Consider the following 14,112-nt stretch of genomic DNA (forward strand, 5'->3'; position numbering starts at 1 on the left):
CGACTGTGCAGCCGGGTGAATGCACGCTCCTGCTCACATCTCCGGGAGCTTACAGTACAAAAAAAAACCTCGTACTGCATCTGTGCAGTAAATTCCCGGAGACGTGAGCGGGAGTGCACACTATGCATTAGACTAATAATTCACCGGTGCCGGCGGCGGGGAACGGAGGATCATAGGACGACGGCGCGGGACATGACCGCTACAGGGGGCCGATAGAAGTCCCGGGTAAGTGTCAGTTTGTTTGGTTTTTTTTACATTCCACAGAACCCCTTTAACAGATACCAGAGCTCAAAAAAAGATGAGCAACGGGGGGAGCTGGTGTGCACTGCAAGCTGTCCTGATGCTCACTGATTCTTTCCCGTTCTCCTTTCTTCCCCCTCCTGTACCTGGAATTGCCCAGTGGCCTCCGTCTTTTCGTCGGGAAGCACTGCGTTTTTCTGGCCTGGTCGCACGCGTACTACAGCACGCAACTGCTGCCGGCATGCATACCACAGCATGCTACCTGTACCACAGGTGTACCATAGCGTGCCATCTACATGCGCAGAGCGATCTTGGCTGCAGGTTGCGTGCTGTGGAACGCGTGCAGCCCGGCTAGAAAGAAGCAATGCTTCCCGACCAAGCCAACCGGAAGATGGGGCCACGGGTAAGGTTTGTTTTTCTACAGACTATCCATAAAGCTTTGGGTCTCTGCAGTACTCTGACTAAATACCCTTCAGACAATTAGTATGGTTTGGCTACAATACAGGGAATTGCTAAGGTTTGGTTCCCTGTAGACTATTAATAAAGGTTTGATACCCCACAGGCAGTTAGTAAGGTTTGGTCTGTCAAAGTGGACCTGAACTCAGAACTTCCTCTCTGCTCCAAAACATAAGCAACAGCATAATAACGCTTAAAAAAAATCTTTGTTACAGCTTACAGACCACCTGCCATAAATCTGCAGTGTGCATACTTCCTGCTTTCATGGAAGCAGAGAAAGGCTTAACATCCCGTGTTTACATATTAGCTGCGCCTACCGAATCTGCCGAATTCCTAAGATGACACAGCTGAGAGATTAAGTTACACTTATGATTACTTCCAGATGAGGGGAATTAGGCAGCTCTTCTCTCTAAAAACACACAGGGTACAGTTCTCTGTTTTCCTTCTGTCCTTCGCAAGAGTTCAGGTCCACTTTAAGCTGCCCATTAATGATGCATTTATTTTTTGCCAAATCCATGTAGTAGAAAGCATAACTGGGTGAATATACTTTGAAATGAATATTTTAGGTAGTCCATTATATTAAATGGGAAGTTTCTGAAAAAAAAAGATTGTATTATCAGTGGGCATTTTTACAGGGGATCTGTAAGCTTTGGTACCCTACAGAAGATTGGCAGGTTTTTTTTTTGTATACTACAAAAAAAGAGATTGTTAACTAAATTGAAAGTATTCCTCTGCTTTGGATTGTGAATAACGTGACCCCTTTGGGACCAAAGGCCTTTGTTACGTCCTGTGCTGCTGAATGCATGTAACTGTAACGTGCCTTGGGCCTGCTGCCTGCAGCTGAATGGGGAGATTTAGCTGTTATATGACAGCTGACATATCCCCTCACTGATCAGGAGCCATCGTGATTGGCCCCTGATCACTACGATCTCCACTGATCGTAGTGATCACCAGGCGGTGGCAGAAGAGGACCCACTCGCCCCTCCTGACCTGCCTCCGGCAATCATCATTCCCCCTTCGCTCTGCCCGGCATCCAGCTTCACACTGCTCCTGGTGTCGGGTCTTGGCTTGATGATGTCATCAAGCCGGGACCTGGAATTTAGAAGCTGGATGGTGGGAGAACGGAGGCGGGAAGAGCTGCTCGTCACAGGACCCAGGGGAGGTGAGTAATTTCTGGCTAGCTATACTGAGGAAACATATGCCTTGCTACCTATACTGGGGATACCTATGCTGGACTGTCTTGTATAGCCCGGTACTGAAGTGTTTAAGAGAACCTATTTTTCTCTTTTGGTCACTGTGTATTCTTTCATGAATCTGAGCTTGCTACAAACTTGTCCTGCACACTACAGGGATGATTTACGATGAGCTATTATTCCCAGGCAGAACCCATTGATTCTATTGTGTAGGTGACTCTTTTCTTGATGTCTTTCAACAGATGGGACGTTACTGGCGGTGGGCTCTCACGACAATTTTATATACCTCTACAACGTGTCAGAGAATGGAAGGAAATATAGCAGATATGGAAAGTGCACTGTGAGTATCATATTAATAAAATGTTACTTTATTCAGTGGAATCTCGTTATAGTAAACTCTGATCAAGTAAACCTCTGGCTGTAGCAAACTTGGTCCCCAGGTCCCAACTAGAGGTGAGCTATTGGTAGCTCCGCTGCTCTAAATCATAATTCTTTTTTACTCCAAGGAAAAGGGATTTAACACTTTCCAATTCAGCTCTGCTGTATGTCATTCTGTGGCCGCGGCGTACCGCCGTCCTGAGCCAATCCCTGCTTGCTGGAGGAAGTCAGTTCGGCAACGCGTATGGCTGTGCATTTGGGTTGCAAGAGCACCCGATCACACGCCATCTGCGTTGCCGTGCACTGCTGGTCTCATTCATTACAGTGAACTGATCCCCAGCGATGCACTTTGCCAAAAATTCTTGCAGCAGTGTGATAGCGCACGGCACTGCTGCGCAGAACACATTGTCTGAACGTCAGAAGTGCTCTCTACCCACTTCTTACGTTCTTGCTGATCGCATGCTGTACACGCGGCAGAAATGCACACAGCAGCATGTGTAGTGGGAACGGGGCCTAAGGAGACAGTTTCAATGTCTCCTTACCAGATGATCACTGTGAGCCAATCACAGTAATCACAGAGCGGCCGCATTTAAACAAGGCTCTGGTCCTTAACTGGTCAGAGGGGGGTGGTCCGTAATCTGTTAACCAGCAAAAAAGCCTGCTAGTCCAGTGATCTGCAAATTTGGCTCTCCAGCTGTTAAAGGACACTCGAACTGACGTGACATGATGAGATAGACACGTGTATGTACAGTGCCTAGCACACATATAACTAGGCATTGTTCCTTTTTTCTTTCTCTGCCTGAAAGAGTTAAATATCAGGTATGTAAGTGGCTGACTCAGTCCTGACTCAGACAGGAAGTGACTACAGTGTGACCCTCACTGATAAGAAATTATAACTATAAAACACTTTCCTAGCAGAAAATGGCTTCTGAGAGCAAGAAAGAGGTAAAAAGGGGAATTTCTTGTGAGGATCACACTGTAGTCACTTCCTGTCTGAGTCAGCCACTTACATACCTGATATTTAACTCTTTCAGCACAGCCTAGTTATTTGTGTGCTGGGCACTGTACATACACATGTCTATCTCATCTTGTCACATGTCAGTTCGGGTACCCTTTTAGGAACTACAAGTCCCGCAATGCATTTGGCGTTATGAACCATGACTGTGGCTGTCAGACTACCGCAATGCTTCGTGGGACTTGTAGTTCTGTAACTGCTGGAGGGCCGAGTTTGCAGATCACTGTCCTAGTCTGTTTGCTTTGTGTTATGTTCACATAATTTGTAATGGGGAGTGAGCACTTGCTGCTTTGTAAACACACCCCTTTGTATACTGAAACCAATACTAGTTTGCATTGCTTTCCTTTTATTTCAGGGACATTCCAGTTATATTACACATCTTGACTGGTCCCCAGACAACAAATATATTATGTCTAACTCAGGAGATTATGAAATATTATACTGTAAGTACTGGAAGATTTTCATCTTTGAAGCAAAATTGTATCTTTTTTTTTTTTTTTTTCTATATTCAATCTTTTCACATCAAGTTGTCGGCAAAGCTTAAAATGTATTTATTTTGCTGGTACCATAAAAAAAAATTCATATACAGAAATGTTGTTTCTCAAAAGAAGTCTACAAAATATACATAAATTATCACCGGGCTAGATACACCTCACCAACCCAAACTGATTGAACATACGTACCAACCGTACCTATGATTATGATGGGCGTGTGGCCACTTTATAAAGGCATCATACTGTGTATGTACAGCCTGGGTCTTCAGAAGTTAGAAATGCAAAAAAATCAATAAACACCTAAAACAATTACTGCTTAATCAGCACATTAATAGCACCGGCCAAATCATTGCTATGCTAACCAGCAGTGACCATTTATGAGTTAGAATTACCATTCATACATTTCTTGATCTAGTGGCTGTGTGTAAGAATTCCATCAAACACAGTGTGCTAAGAATAGTTCTGTGGTGCCCTCACCTGCAGGTGTCACTCCAGGCATCTGCCTGGGTTGTCTATCCCTAAAAACGGCTCTGGAATATTACAAAAAAAATGCAAAATTTAAAATACGTGTTTGCATACATATAGGACATACAGAGTAAACAGCGACAGAAAGTTGACTTTTTTTTTTTTTCTTCCTGTGTTGCTGTCACAGTAGGTTTTAAAAATCTGACGGCTCAGACAGGTTTTAGACTGATCTATCTCCTCATGGGGGATTCTTAATATTTCCATTATTCACAAAGCATTTCTGGAAAAGGTTCTATATAAAGATGCCAGTCAACCTTCCTTTTTTGTTTGCACACTATTATGGTAGTTGGGCTGTGCCATCAAATAAAGGAAATCTGGAGAATCCCCCATGAGGTGCATAGTTGCGCACAATTGCTGTCACCCACAAGGATTAAGATTATTCCCTGGGGGGGGGGGACACATTTTTTGTGGTCTCGTTTTATACAGGCGCATTGCTAGACTACAGGCTAGTGGTGCGTTTTGTTGCTATAGAGAGGGGAGGATGGAGGACGGCACAGTGCACTACAGAGCCAGTGGGGCGAATAGGAGAACATTGGGGTCTGGCTGAACTCGGCAGACACCATCTGCCAGCCTGGATTCTTGCCAACACTTTGTGGGTTGCCATACACATGCTAGTTTCTCAGCATAGGCAGCCCCTGCTGGCTGCCTTGGTTGAGCCACATAGTCTTAATTGACAGCAACTTAGGGAAAAGAAGTTAATTCTACTCTGGGTCAAAGGTTTACATTATATGTATGTGTACACATGTATTTTAAATTGCTGTGTTCTCCCCAGGCTCTTTTAGCCGGGTGCTCCACCAGGCTAATTTTGGTGACCACCCAGCTATCATCAGCACACCTCCTCATCCTCCTCCTATGCGGTAAGCAGATTTGCACAGAGAAGCCCCACCCCTGCATTCCCCAATCGTGCCCCACCCGGCTACTTTTTCATGCCACCCGGTTGGAAAAAAATTCTGATGAGAACACTGAATTGTACAACTTTTTGTGATTGTGGAAATGCACATAGTGTGTGAATGAGCTCTTGCTGCGACTAACATGAGACAGCCTTGTATCTGAAAGTCAACCTTAAATGGGGAGAAGGAGTTTTACTTACCTGGCCAGCCCCTCGTCGCCTTGTAGGTCCTTCTGTTTTCTCCTGGGCCTCTCTGTTGTGCTGCTGTGCCCCACTGAAAGCCTGCCGATTGGAAACGTGGTCGACTGCGCATGCATGACATGTCACTGGTCCAGTTTGGGAGATTTCAGAGGGGCACAACGGAGAGGCTAGCAAAGAAACCGAGGGACCTGCAAGACTATGGGGGGCCGAAAGAGGCCAGAGGTAAGTAAGACTCAACGTAAAAAAGGATACCTGAGGGGTCAAAAATAGTAAAAACAGGGAGAGCAGGCATGTGTAGGAAGGAGGCCGCATGCCCGCTGCTCCCCTGTTCTCCTCCGTCCCCCTCCGATATCCCCTAAAGGTCCATCGAAGCTACTTCCTGGTCAGCCAAGTCGGTGAGTAGTGGGACGAGTGTCCTTGATTGTGCGCCGGTGCCCAGAATCACTCTGCTTGTGCACACTACTTGGTCATGACGCCGTGCGTAGAGCGCTGGCACACTGTCTACAATGGTGATAGCAGTGGGCATAAGGACTTCTTCCTACACATGCCTACCCTGCTCGTTTTTACAACTTAGCACCGCTCCAGTATCCTTTAACTACTTAAGGACCGGGCTCGTTTGCGCTGATCTTTGCAGCGTGGGCTCTCCAGCCCACAGCACAGATCAGCAAGCAGCCAGGGCGACCAGACTCCCCCTCCCCCCCCCCCTTTTTCCCCACTAGGGGGATGTCCTGCTGGGGGGTCTGATCGCCGCCGGCTATTTTCGATCAGCGGGGGGGTAGAAGCTCCTCAAAAAACCCCTCCGCGATTTTCCGCCTCCTTCCCCTTCCTTCCCTCCCCTTCTTATGGGCGGCACAGGACGGCGATCCGTCCAGCGCCGCCACTGATAGGCTTCAGCCTATCAGATGCTGGCGAGCCCTGGCCAATCAGAGGCCGGTGATCGCCGATCTCCTTTACAGCGCTGTGTGATGTAAACAGCGGGGATTTCTTCCCCGCGTGTTTACATTTAGCCTGCGAGCCGCGATCGGAGGCTCGCAGGCTGTTCACGGAGACACCCTCGAACGAGCAGCCGTTTCCATGGAAACACCACTGCGACCTGCGTCCGCCTATCGGCTGACGTTGGTCGTTAAGTGGTTAAAAGAAACCGGAGTTGTGACGCTTTTGGAAGCTGCCATATTAAGTTTGTTTAAAACAATACCAGTTGCCTGGCAGCCCTGCTGATCTATTTGACTGCAGTACAAATAATAATGTCAGAAACGCCTGATCTGCTGCATGCTTGTTCAGGGTCTATGGCTAAAAGTATAAGAGGCAGAGGATTAGCAGGACAGCCAGGCAACTAGTATTGCTTACAAAGAAATAAATATGGCAGTCTCCATATCCCTCTCACCTTGGGTTCCCTTTAAGGTTCATTTTAAGGGCCTGTTCACATTAGAAACACTACGTCGTTCACTGGCACTTATACAGGAATTGCGTTACACAGAGGAGTTTACCTCTTGCAAGAGTCCTGTATGTGGTTTTCTAACAGTAGTTTATGGAAGTATTGACCCTCATTGAGTTTAGCTCGACTCTAGATCAATACTATGTCAGCGTTGACTTTTTTCTTTGCTTCCATGTTGGATGTTCTAACTGCTCTTTGCTTGTCACCAGGGGACATTCCAGGTGGTTGTAAATATATTCGGAATCGTTCAGACTGTAAGGACATTGATTGGGCGACGTACACCTGTGTGCTGGGATTCCAGGTCTTTGGTCAGTATTTACACATTGCATTTCTCTTCAATGCCTGCCCATCCCTCTATACTCTGATTATAACTGTATTTACACAACGGAACAAGCATTGTAAAGACTACATAGATCTGTTCACATCTGGCCTTGTTTTCAAAGGATCTTAGTTTGTTGTCCCCAGCCCTTCCACAGATGCATTATGCAAGGTATGCAGTTAATGATTAACACTGAACACTATGTTCCAGATATAATCTATCTAGTTTACCACTCTGAACTTGTCTTCTATCGATCACACCATTGCAACTGCCAGCTATATACTGCCCAGTGCATTACCCACTGCCAGCTATATACTGCCCAGTGCATTACCCACTGCCAGCTATATACTGCCCAGTGCATTACCCACTGCCAGCTATATACTGCCCAGTGCATTACCCACTGCCAGCTATATACTGCCCAGTGCATTACCCACTTCCAGCTATATACTGCCCAGTGCATTACCCACTGCCAGCTATATACGGCCTAATGCATTTCCCACTGCCAGCTATATACTGCCCAGTGCATTACACACTGCCAGCTATATACGGCCTAATGCATTTCCCACTGCCAGCTATATACTGCCCAGTACATTACACACTGCCAGCTATATACTGCCCACTGCATTTCCCACTGCCAGCTATATACTGCCCAGTGCATTTCCCACTGCCAGCTATATACTGCCCAGTGCATTTCCCACTGCCAGCTATATACGGCCTAATGCATTTCCCACTGCCAGCTATATACTGCCCAGTACATTACACACTGCCAGCTATATACTGCCCAGTGCATTACCCACTGCCAGCTATATACTGCCCAGTGCATTATCCACTGCCAGCTATATACTACCCAGTGCATTACCCACTGCCAGCTATATACTGCCCAATGCATTTCCCACTGCCAGCTATTTACTGCCCAGTACATTACACACTGCCAGCTATATACTGCCCAGTGCATTTCCCACTGCCAGCTATATACTGCCTAATGCATTTCCCACTGCCAGCTATATACTGCCCAGTGCATTACACACTGCCAGCTATATACTGCCCAGTGCATTTCCCACTGCCAGCTATATACGGCCTAATGCATTTCCCACTGCCAGCTATATACTGCCCAGTGCATTACCCACTGCCAGCTATATACTGCCCAGTGCATTATCCACTGCCAGCTATATACTGCCCAGAGCATTACCCACTGCCAGCTATATACTGCCCAATGCATTTCCCACTGCCAGCTATTTACTGCCCAGTACATTACACACTGCCAGCTATATACTGCCCAGTGCATTTCCCACTGCCAGCTATATACTGCCTAATGCATTTCCCACTGCCAGCTATATACTGCCCAGTGCATTACACACTGCCTACTATATACTGCCTAATGCATTACCCACTGCCAGCTATATACTGCCCAGTGCATTACCCACTGCCAGCTATATACTGCCCAGCGCATTACCTACTGCCAGCTATATACTGCCCAGCGCATTACCTACTGCCAGCTATATACTGCCCAGTACATTACCCACTGCCAGCTATATACTGCCCAGTGCATTTCCCACTGCCAGCTATATACTGCCTAATGCATTTCCCACTGCCAGCTATATACTGCCCAGTGCATTACACACTGCCTACTATATACTGCCTAATGCATTACCCACTGCCAGCTATATACTGCCCAGTGCATTACCCACTGCCAGCTATATACTGCCCAGTGCATTACCCACTACCAGCTATATACTGCCCAGCGCATTACCTACTGCCAGCTATATACTGCCCAGCGCATTACCTACTGCCAGCTATATACTGCCCAGTACATTACCCACTGCCAGCTATATACTGCCCAGTGCATTACCCACTGCCAGCTATATACTGCCCAGTGCATTACACACTGCCAACTATATACTGCCTAATGCATTACCCACTGCCAGCTATATACTGCCCAGTGCATTACCCACTGCCAGCTATATACTGCCCAGTGCATTACACACTGCCAACTATATACTGCCTAATGCATTACCCACTGCCAGCTATATACTGCCCAGTGCATTACCCACTGCCAGCTATATACTGCCCAGTGCATTACACACTGCACCTGACTACACATGATATTGACACTTTGGGCACAATTTTGACATTCTTAACTTATGGGTTGTTGCCAGCAGTATACACAATGATGGCTGTGTGTTATTTTGATGGGGCAGCAGTTTTACACCGATCTACAAGCTGTGCACTGACTACTTAAAGGTATAATACAATATTTACAAAAATGTGAGATTCTGAGCATCAGATGCGGGGAACTGTTTATATGTTGAGATACAAGGTTTAGCCCGAGGGTCTGTTTATTATTCCAGGCCTTGCCATTATGCTAAATGGAGTCACCTCTTCTGCTGATACTCCACCTTGAAGTTAGAAAAGTGGAGCTGAACTCTTGCACAGGACAGAAGGAAAACAGAGCGAGAAATGCACCCTGTGTGTATGTAGAGAGTTTAGCCTGTCTAATTCCCACTCCTCTGTGCCTAATCACAAGTTGTAATTTGATCCCTCAGCCATGCCGGCTGACTGCCACGGTGAAGAGCTAATTTATAAACACAGGATGTTAACCCTATGTCTGCTTCCTTGAAAGCAGGAAGTAGACCCACTGCAGATTTATTGCAGGTATTGTATCAGGTGTAACAAAATGTTTTTCTGTAAAGGTTATTATGCTGTTGCGTTTCTTTTAGAGCAGAGAGGACATTCAGAGTTCAGGTCCGCTTTAATTATTTGGGGGTTGCATTGTTTCACTAGCAGTTTATGAAGTCTTGCAGTCTGACACAAGTTATTTCCCCTGACCTTTCAGGAGTGTGGCCGGAGGGATCGGATGGCACAGATATTAACGCATTAGTACGATCACACAACCGAAAGGTTATCGCCTTGGCTGACGACTTCTGCAAGGTCCATCTATTTCAGTATCCGTGCTCCAAACCAAAGGTAAGGCCGCTCGCGTGATCCGCCGCCATTCCTCATGTCCAAATTCCTGCTGGTTATAATTAGCAGGAGGCTTAATTGTGCTACGTGATCTGCGTCGGACGAGGAAATCTCAATCAACGGCGCCCAAACGAGGAACCGAAAAACTGGCTGCTGAAAGAGGCGTGTGGACAAAATAACATAAACGCCTGACAACACTGCAAAACCGTATCAGTGATTTAATAAACATCTGGCAATACTGCATAATTAGATCTATGGCCTGCTTCAGTCCTTCCTGCAGTCAACACTTCCAGAAAAAAAATTGGTATAAGGGAAAAGTTTAGAATGACTTGTAAGACTCACTGGGGGACAGTTATCAAGAGTGTCTGAGACAAAATATTAGTAGGTTTTTAGAAATCCGTGCAGAACTGTCTCAGACATCTTAAAAAAAATCACTAAATGGTGCAGATTCCTTCTTAAACTGTAAGGAATAGGAGGAGTTAGGAAGGTCTCTCAGGCAGTGCAGTGTGTGAGGGGAATTGCTGTTGCTCAGGTAACCAACACATCTGTCAGCAGGCTCTGAGTGAGGGGGAGGAGCCCTTCACAAATCATGTCTAGCCTGCACTGCTGCATTATCTTTAGAACTGCTATGAAGAACTTCTTAATCTGCAGCAGTTTATGGATGGATTTGCACTTCTGTAGTGCAGCTCTAGAAATCCACACTAAACTGACGCTATTACGTAGGATTTGAGAAGTTTCTTATTATTATTATGCAGAACAGTTCCTCTGCTGGTTAGAACAGTTTTAGAAGAAAAAAAACTGCTGGTAATGCTTTGATTAATCTGGCCCACAGTTATTTAGTTTTTATATATTGCCAACATCTACTGAACCGAGTACAGTCCCTCAAAAGGGCTCGCAATCTAATACACTTACCATAGTTATTTACCCATTGTAGTCTAGGGCCAGTTTATTGGGAAGCCAATTAACTTATCTGTATGTTTTTGGGATGTGGGACGATACCGGAGTGCCCAGAGGAAACTCACAAAGACATGGGGAGACATACGAACTCCATGCAGATAGTGCCCTGGCTGGGATGGGATGCTTCCCTGTATCCATATTGGGGATATTTTTGTTCTCTTTATTAGTCAATAGAGGTAGGTGAAGCTTTAGTAGAATATAGGAAGTTTTGCCGATTTTTTTTTTTTTTTTTTTTTTTTTTTTTTTTTTTCTACTACCCTTTTCACCTGGCGCACAATTTTCCCTGGACCCTTTTCCGTTGTGCACCACCACAGTGCCATGATCCACACTGCTTGTAAGGCCATAAACATGTACTGTACTCAACTGCCTGCCCACCTGATTAGGACGAAGCATATCGGAGGTGCACACACTCTACTCCTTTATGCTGCTAAGGCATTTTTTGTATTGACTTGAGAAAGCGGGCCATGACCTGAGCAACATGTTGTCAATTTTTGGAATAAATATTTTTCCAGTTGGTGTCTATCTTCTGGAGAGGTAAGCGATTACTTCTCATTCACACGTTAGGTTTTAAACTTTTAACACCCACGTATTTTGGGCATCCACTCCACCCTTCTATCTCCTGGACTTCGAGGTCATCTTTGACCTGCATAGCACTTTAGATTATTTCATACTGATTGTATTTTCTTTTCCCCAGGCTCCAAGCCACAAGTACAGTGCTCACAGCAGCCACGTCACCAATGTCAGCTTCACACACAGCGACAACCATCTTATCTCAACAGGAGGGAAGGACATGAGCATCATCCAGTGGAGACTCATTGAAAAAGTATCAATCTCCCAAAATGACAATGTAGTTGAAATAAGCTCTGCCAGCACGCCGACGATCAGTGAAAAGGTTGTGGAGGAAAGCTCCCCCACCTCTGAGACGCCCACGGTCAACGAGGAGGACAGCACCCCTGTGGAGTCTTCACCGACACCGGTTGAAGACCCTGTGGAGAACAACATCCAAGACGGCGCCGAGGAACACAACGAAGTGCAAAGCGAAGAGGGCAGCCAAGAACCCTTGGAGACAAATGGCCAAGTGCCACCTAGTGAAATAATCGAGGATACAGCAGGTTCTCCTACGGTAACGAAACCCCAGGAAGAGGAGTCACCAGTGTCTTAACAGCTAGTATCCTAACGGTTCTATATTTCTCTCATTTCTTTACCTGGTGTGTGAGCTTTCGTCATGGGAGGAGGGTTAAAATAACAGGAGAGCAGTTTTTGTGTTGGCTGGATATTGACGCCATACTGATGTGATATATATAGCTTGGTTTCGTCCAAGAAACACTGCCATGGGCTCCAGAAAAAATTAAAGCCAAAGCTGGAAGTTGGACAAAAATGTAAAAAAAAAAGAAAAAAAGTGTAGTTGATAGATTGCAGGAAATGATGTCACTAAGTGGTGTGCTGTATATATTTTGTAGGGTAAAACTGGGTCAATAAAGGATTTAAAGAAGTGAATAAAATACAGTAAAAAGTTTTACTTGTGATAAAAAGGTTTTTCCTAGGATGCATATTGTTGAGGCCAAAGGACGACCCTTCGTGGATGAATTTTTTTAAGATCTTGAATACTGTGCTCTGTGACTTTGGTCAACACATATGCAATTTTCTTACGACAGCTCTAAACACCATTTGCCATAAGAAGCCTATCCTAGGTGCTGCTACCTGTCTTAAGGACTATTTTATTAACCTAATAACTTTTAATAGCAGCATATCGAATTTGATCTGGCATTGTCCTGACCAAGTTTTGTTTAGGGGATCCTAGAGGTGGCAATACGTTGGCAAAGAGGTGGGTGTGTAGACAGTTAGATGTTCAACATTTTCGGCATGATCATTCAGCCTTCTCCCTTCAACAGAGTTGAAGTAGTTCAGCCAATTATCACTGTCGTTTTACCATCAAAATGAGCCTAGCATCTTGTAACCGTTAAAGCCTTCCTCCTGGCAAACTTTTCAAAGTTCAAAAGGTAATGCAGTGCTCCTTCAGGTAGTCTCCCTCTGGTCATCAGTTCTGAACTTCTTTCTTCAGGACTCGACCCTAGTTTCTTTGTCAGTGCAGCTGTGAGTATGGAATGCGTCAGTCAGTGTCTTCAGGGCTGTCTCCTCTAGTTTACGGACACTCTGTCAGTTAGAGGAAGCTGACCTGTCAATCAGTAATGGCCATCTATAGCATGATGTTTTTTCTCCATGGGGTTAGTTTTGAATAAGTCTGGAGTTTGGCTTTAACCATAATAAGCCACTTTGTTTCTGGAAGAGCTTAGTAGAGCTGAGGCCAGGTGAGAAGAGTATTTCAAATGAAGCAATGGCCTCTTCACATGAAGCAATTGGCTCTTCACAAACAGGTCTATGTCCTCATATATGACCAATTTTTTTTAAAAAAAAGTTTTAGCTTTCTAGAAAGCTGTACATTCATGCAAATGTAAATGGTAAACCTGAAGTATGATTACAGTGGGGGTCATTGAGATCTTGGCTTCAGGAGGACCAGTCTCTTGACTTTTTAGGTGCATGCTGGCAGTTTGATACCCACCAGTTTCTTATCAATCTTGGGCTCTTGAGGCCCTGTCTGGCCCGTACCTTATAATTTTTCCTGGTGCATCTGCCAAATGTTAAATTAAGGAAAAAAAATTCCAGCAATTCCAGCATTTTTATAATTATTCATAATTGAAGTAATACTAAAAACACTGGAGCAGATATCTTTCCATCCAAGTCCCCCAGAGATATATCAAAAGTTGGTTAGGTGTCATTTAACCCCTTTAACCGCTTCAATAGTTATGCTCTTGAACTCAGTCGGCAGAATTTGTTGTGCTGTAAATTCTCGGAATTCTTTGATCTCTCTCTACTAGCAGAAAACATAGAAATTGAAAGCAGAAGTCCTCTTTTATTGTCTCACACTGCCCCTAGTGAAAAGTGGCTATACCTACACATTGCAGCAGTACTAGTTAGAAGCAGGGAAATTTAACAAATATATACAGAAATGTCCTAAAATAGATTGGCCTGAAGCACTTGCAAGCCTCTA

General features: G+C 45.2%; 1 protein-coding gene across 7 annotated transcripts in view; it reads left to right on the forward strand.

Annotated features, from left to right (window-relative positions):
- EML4 (EMAP like 4) overlaps window positions 1-12,565 on the forward strand; it is a 259,771-nt gene extending 247,206 nt beyond the window's left edge. For all 7 annotated transcript variants that reach the window (XM_068232996.1, XM_068232999.1, XM_068232995.1 and 4 more), the window contains 5 exons: window positions 2,132-2,229; window positions 3,638-3,725; window positions 7,036-7,134; window positions 9,979-10,109; window positions 11,758-12,565. In XM_068232996.1, the coding sequence (XP_068089097.1) occupies window positions 2,132-2,229; window positions 3,638-3,725; window positions 7,036-7,134; window positions 9,979-10,109; window positions 11,758-12,225 (884 nt within the window). In that variant the 3' untranslated portion in view covers window positions 12,226-12,565. The remainder of the gene's footprint in view (window positions 1-2,131; window positions 2,230-3,637; window positions 3,726-7,035; window positions 7,135-9,978; window positions 10,110-11,757) is intronic.
- Window positions 12,566-14,112: the final 1,547 nt, after the last annotated feature.

This window comes from Hyperolius riggenbachi, chromosome 4, assembly GCF_040937935.1.
Source record: "Hyperolius riggenbachi isolate aHypRig1 chromosome 4, aHypRig1.pri, whole genome shotgun sequence".
NCBI lineage: Eukaryota > Metazoa > Chordata > Amphibia > Anura > Hyperoliidae > Hyperolius > Hyperolius riggenbachi.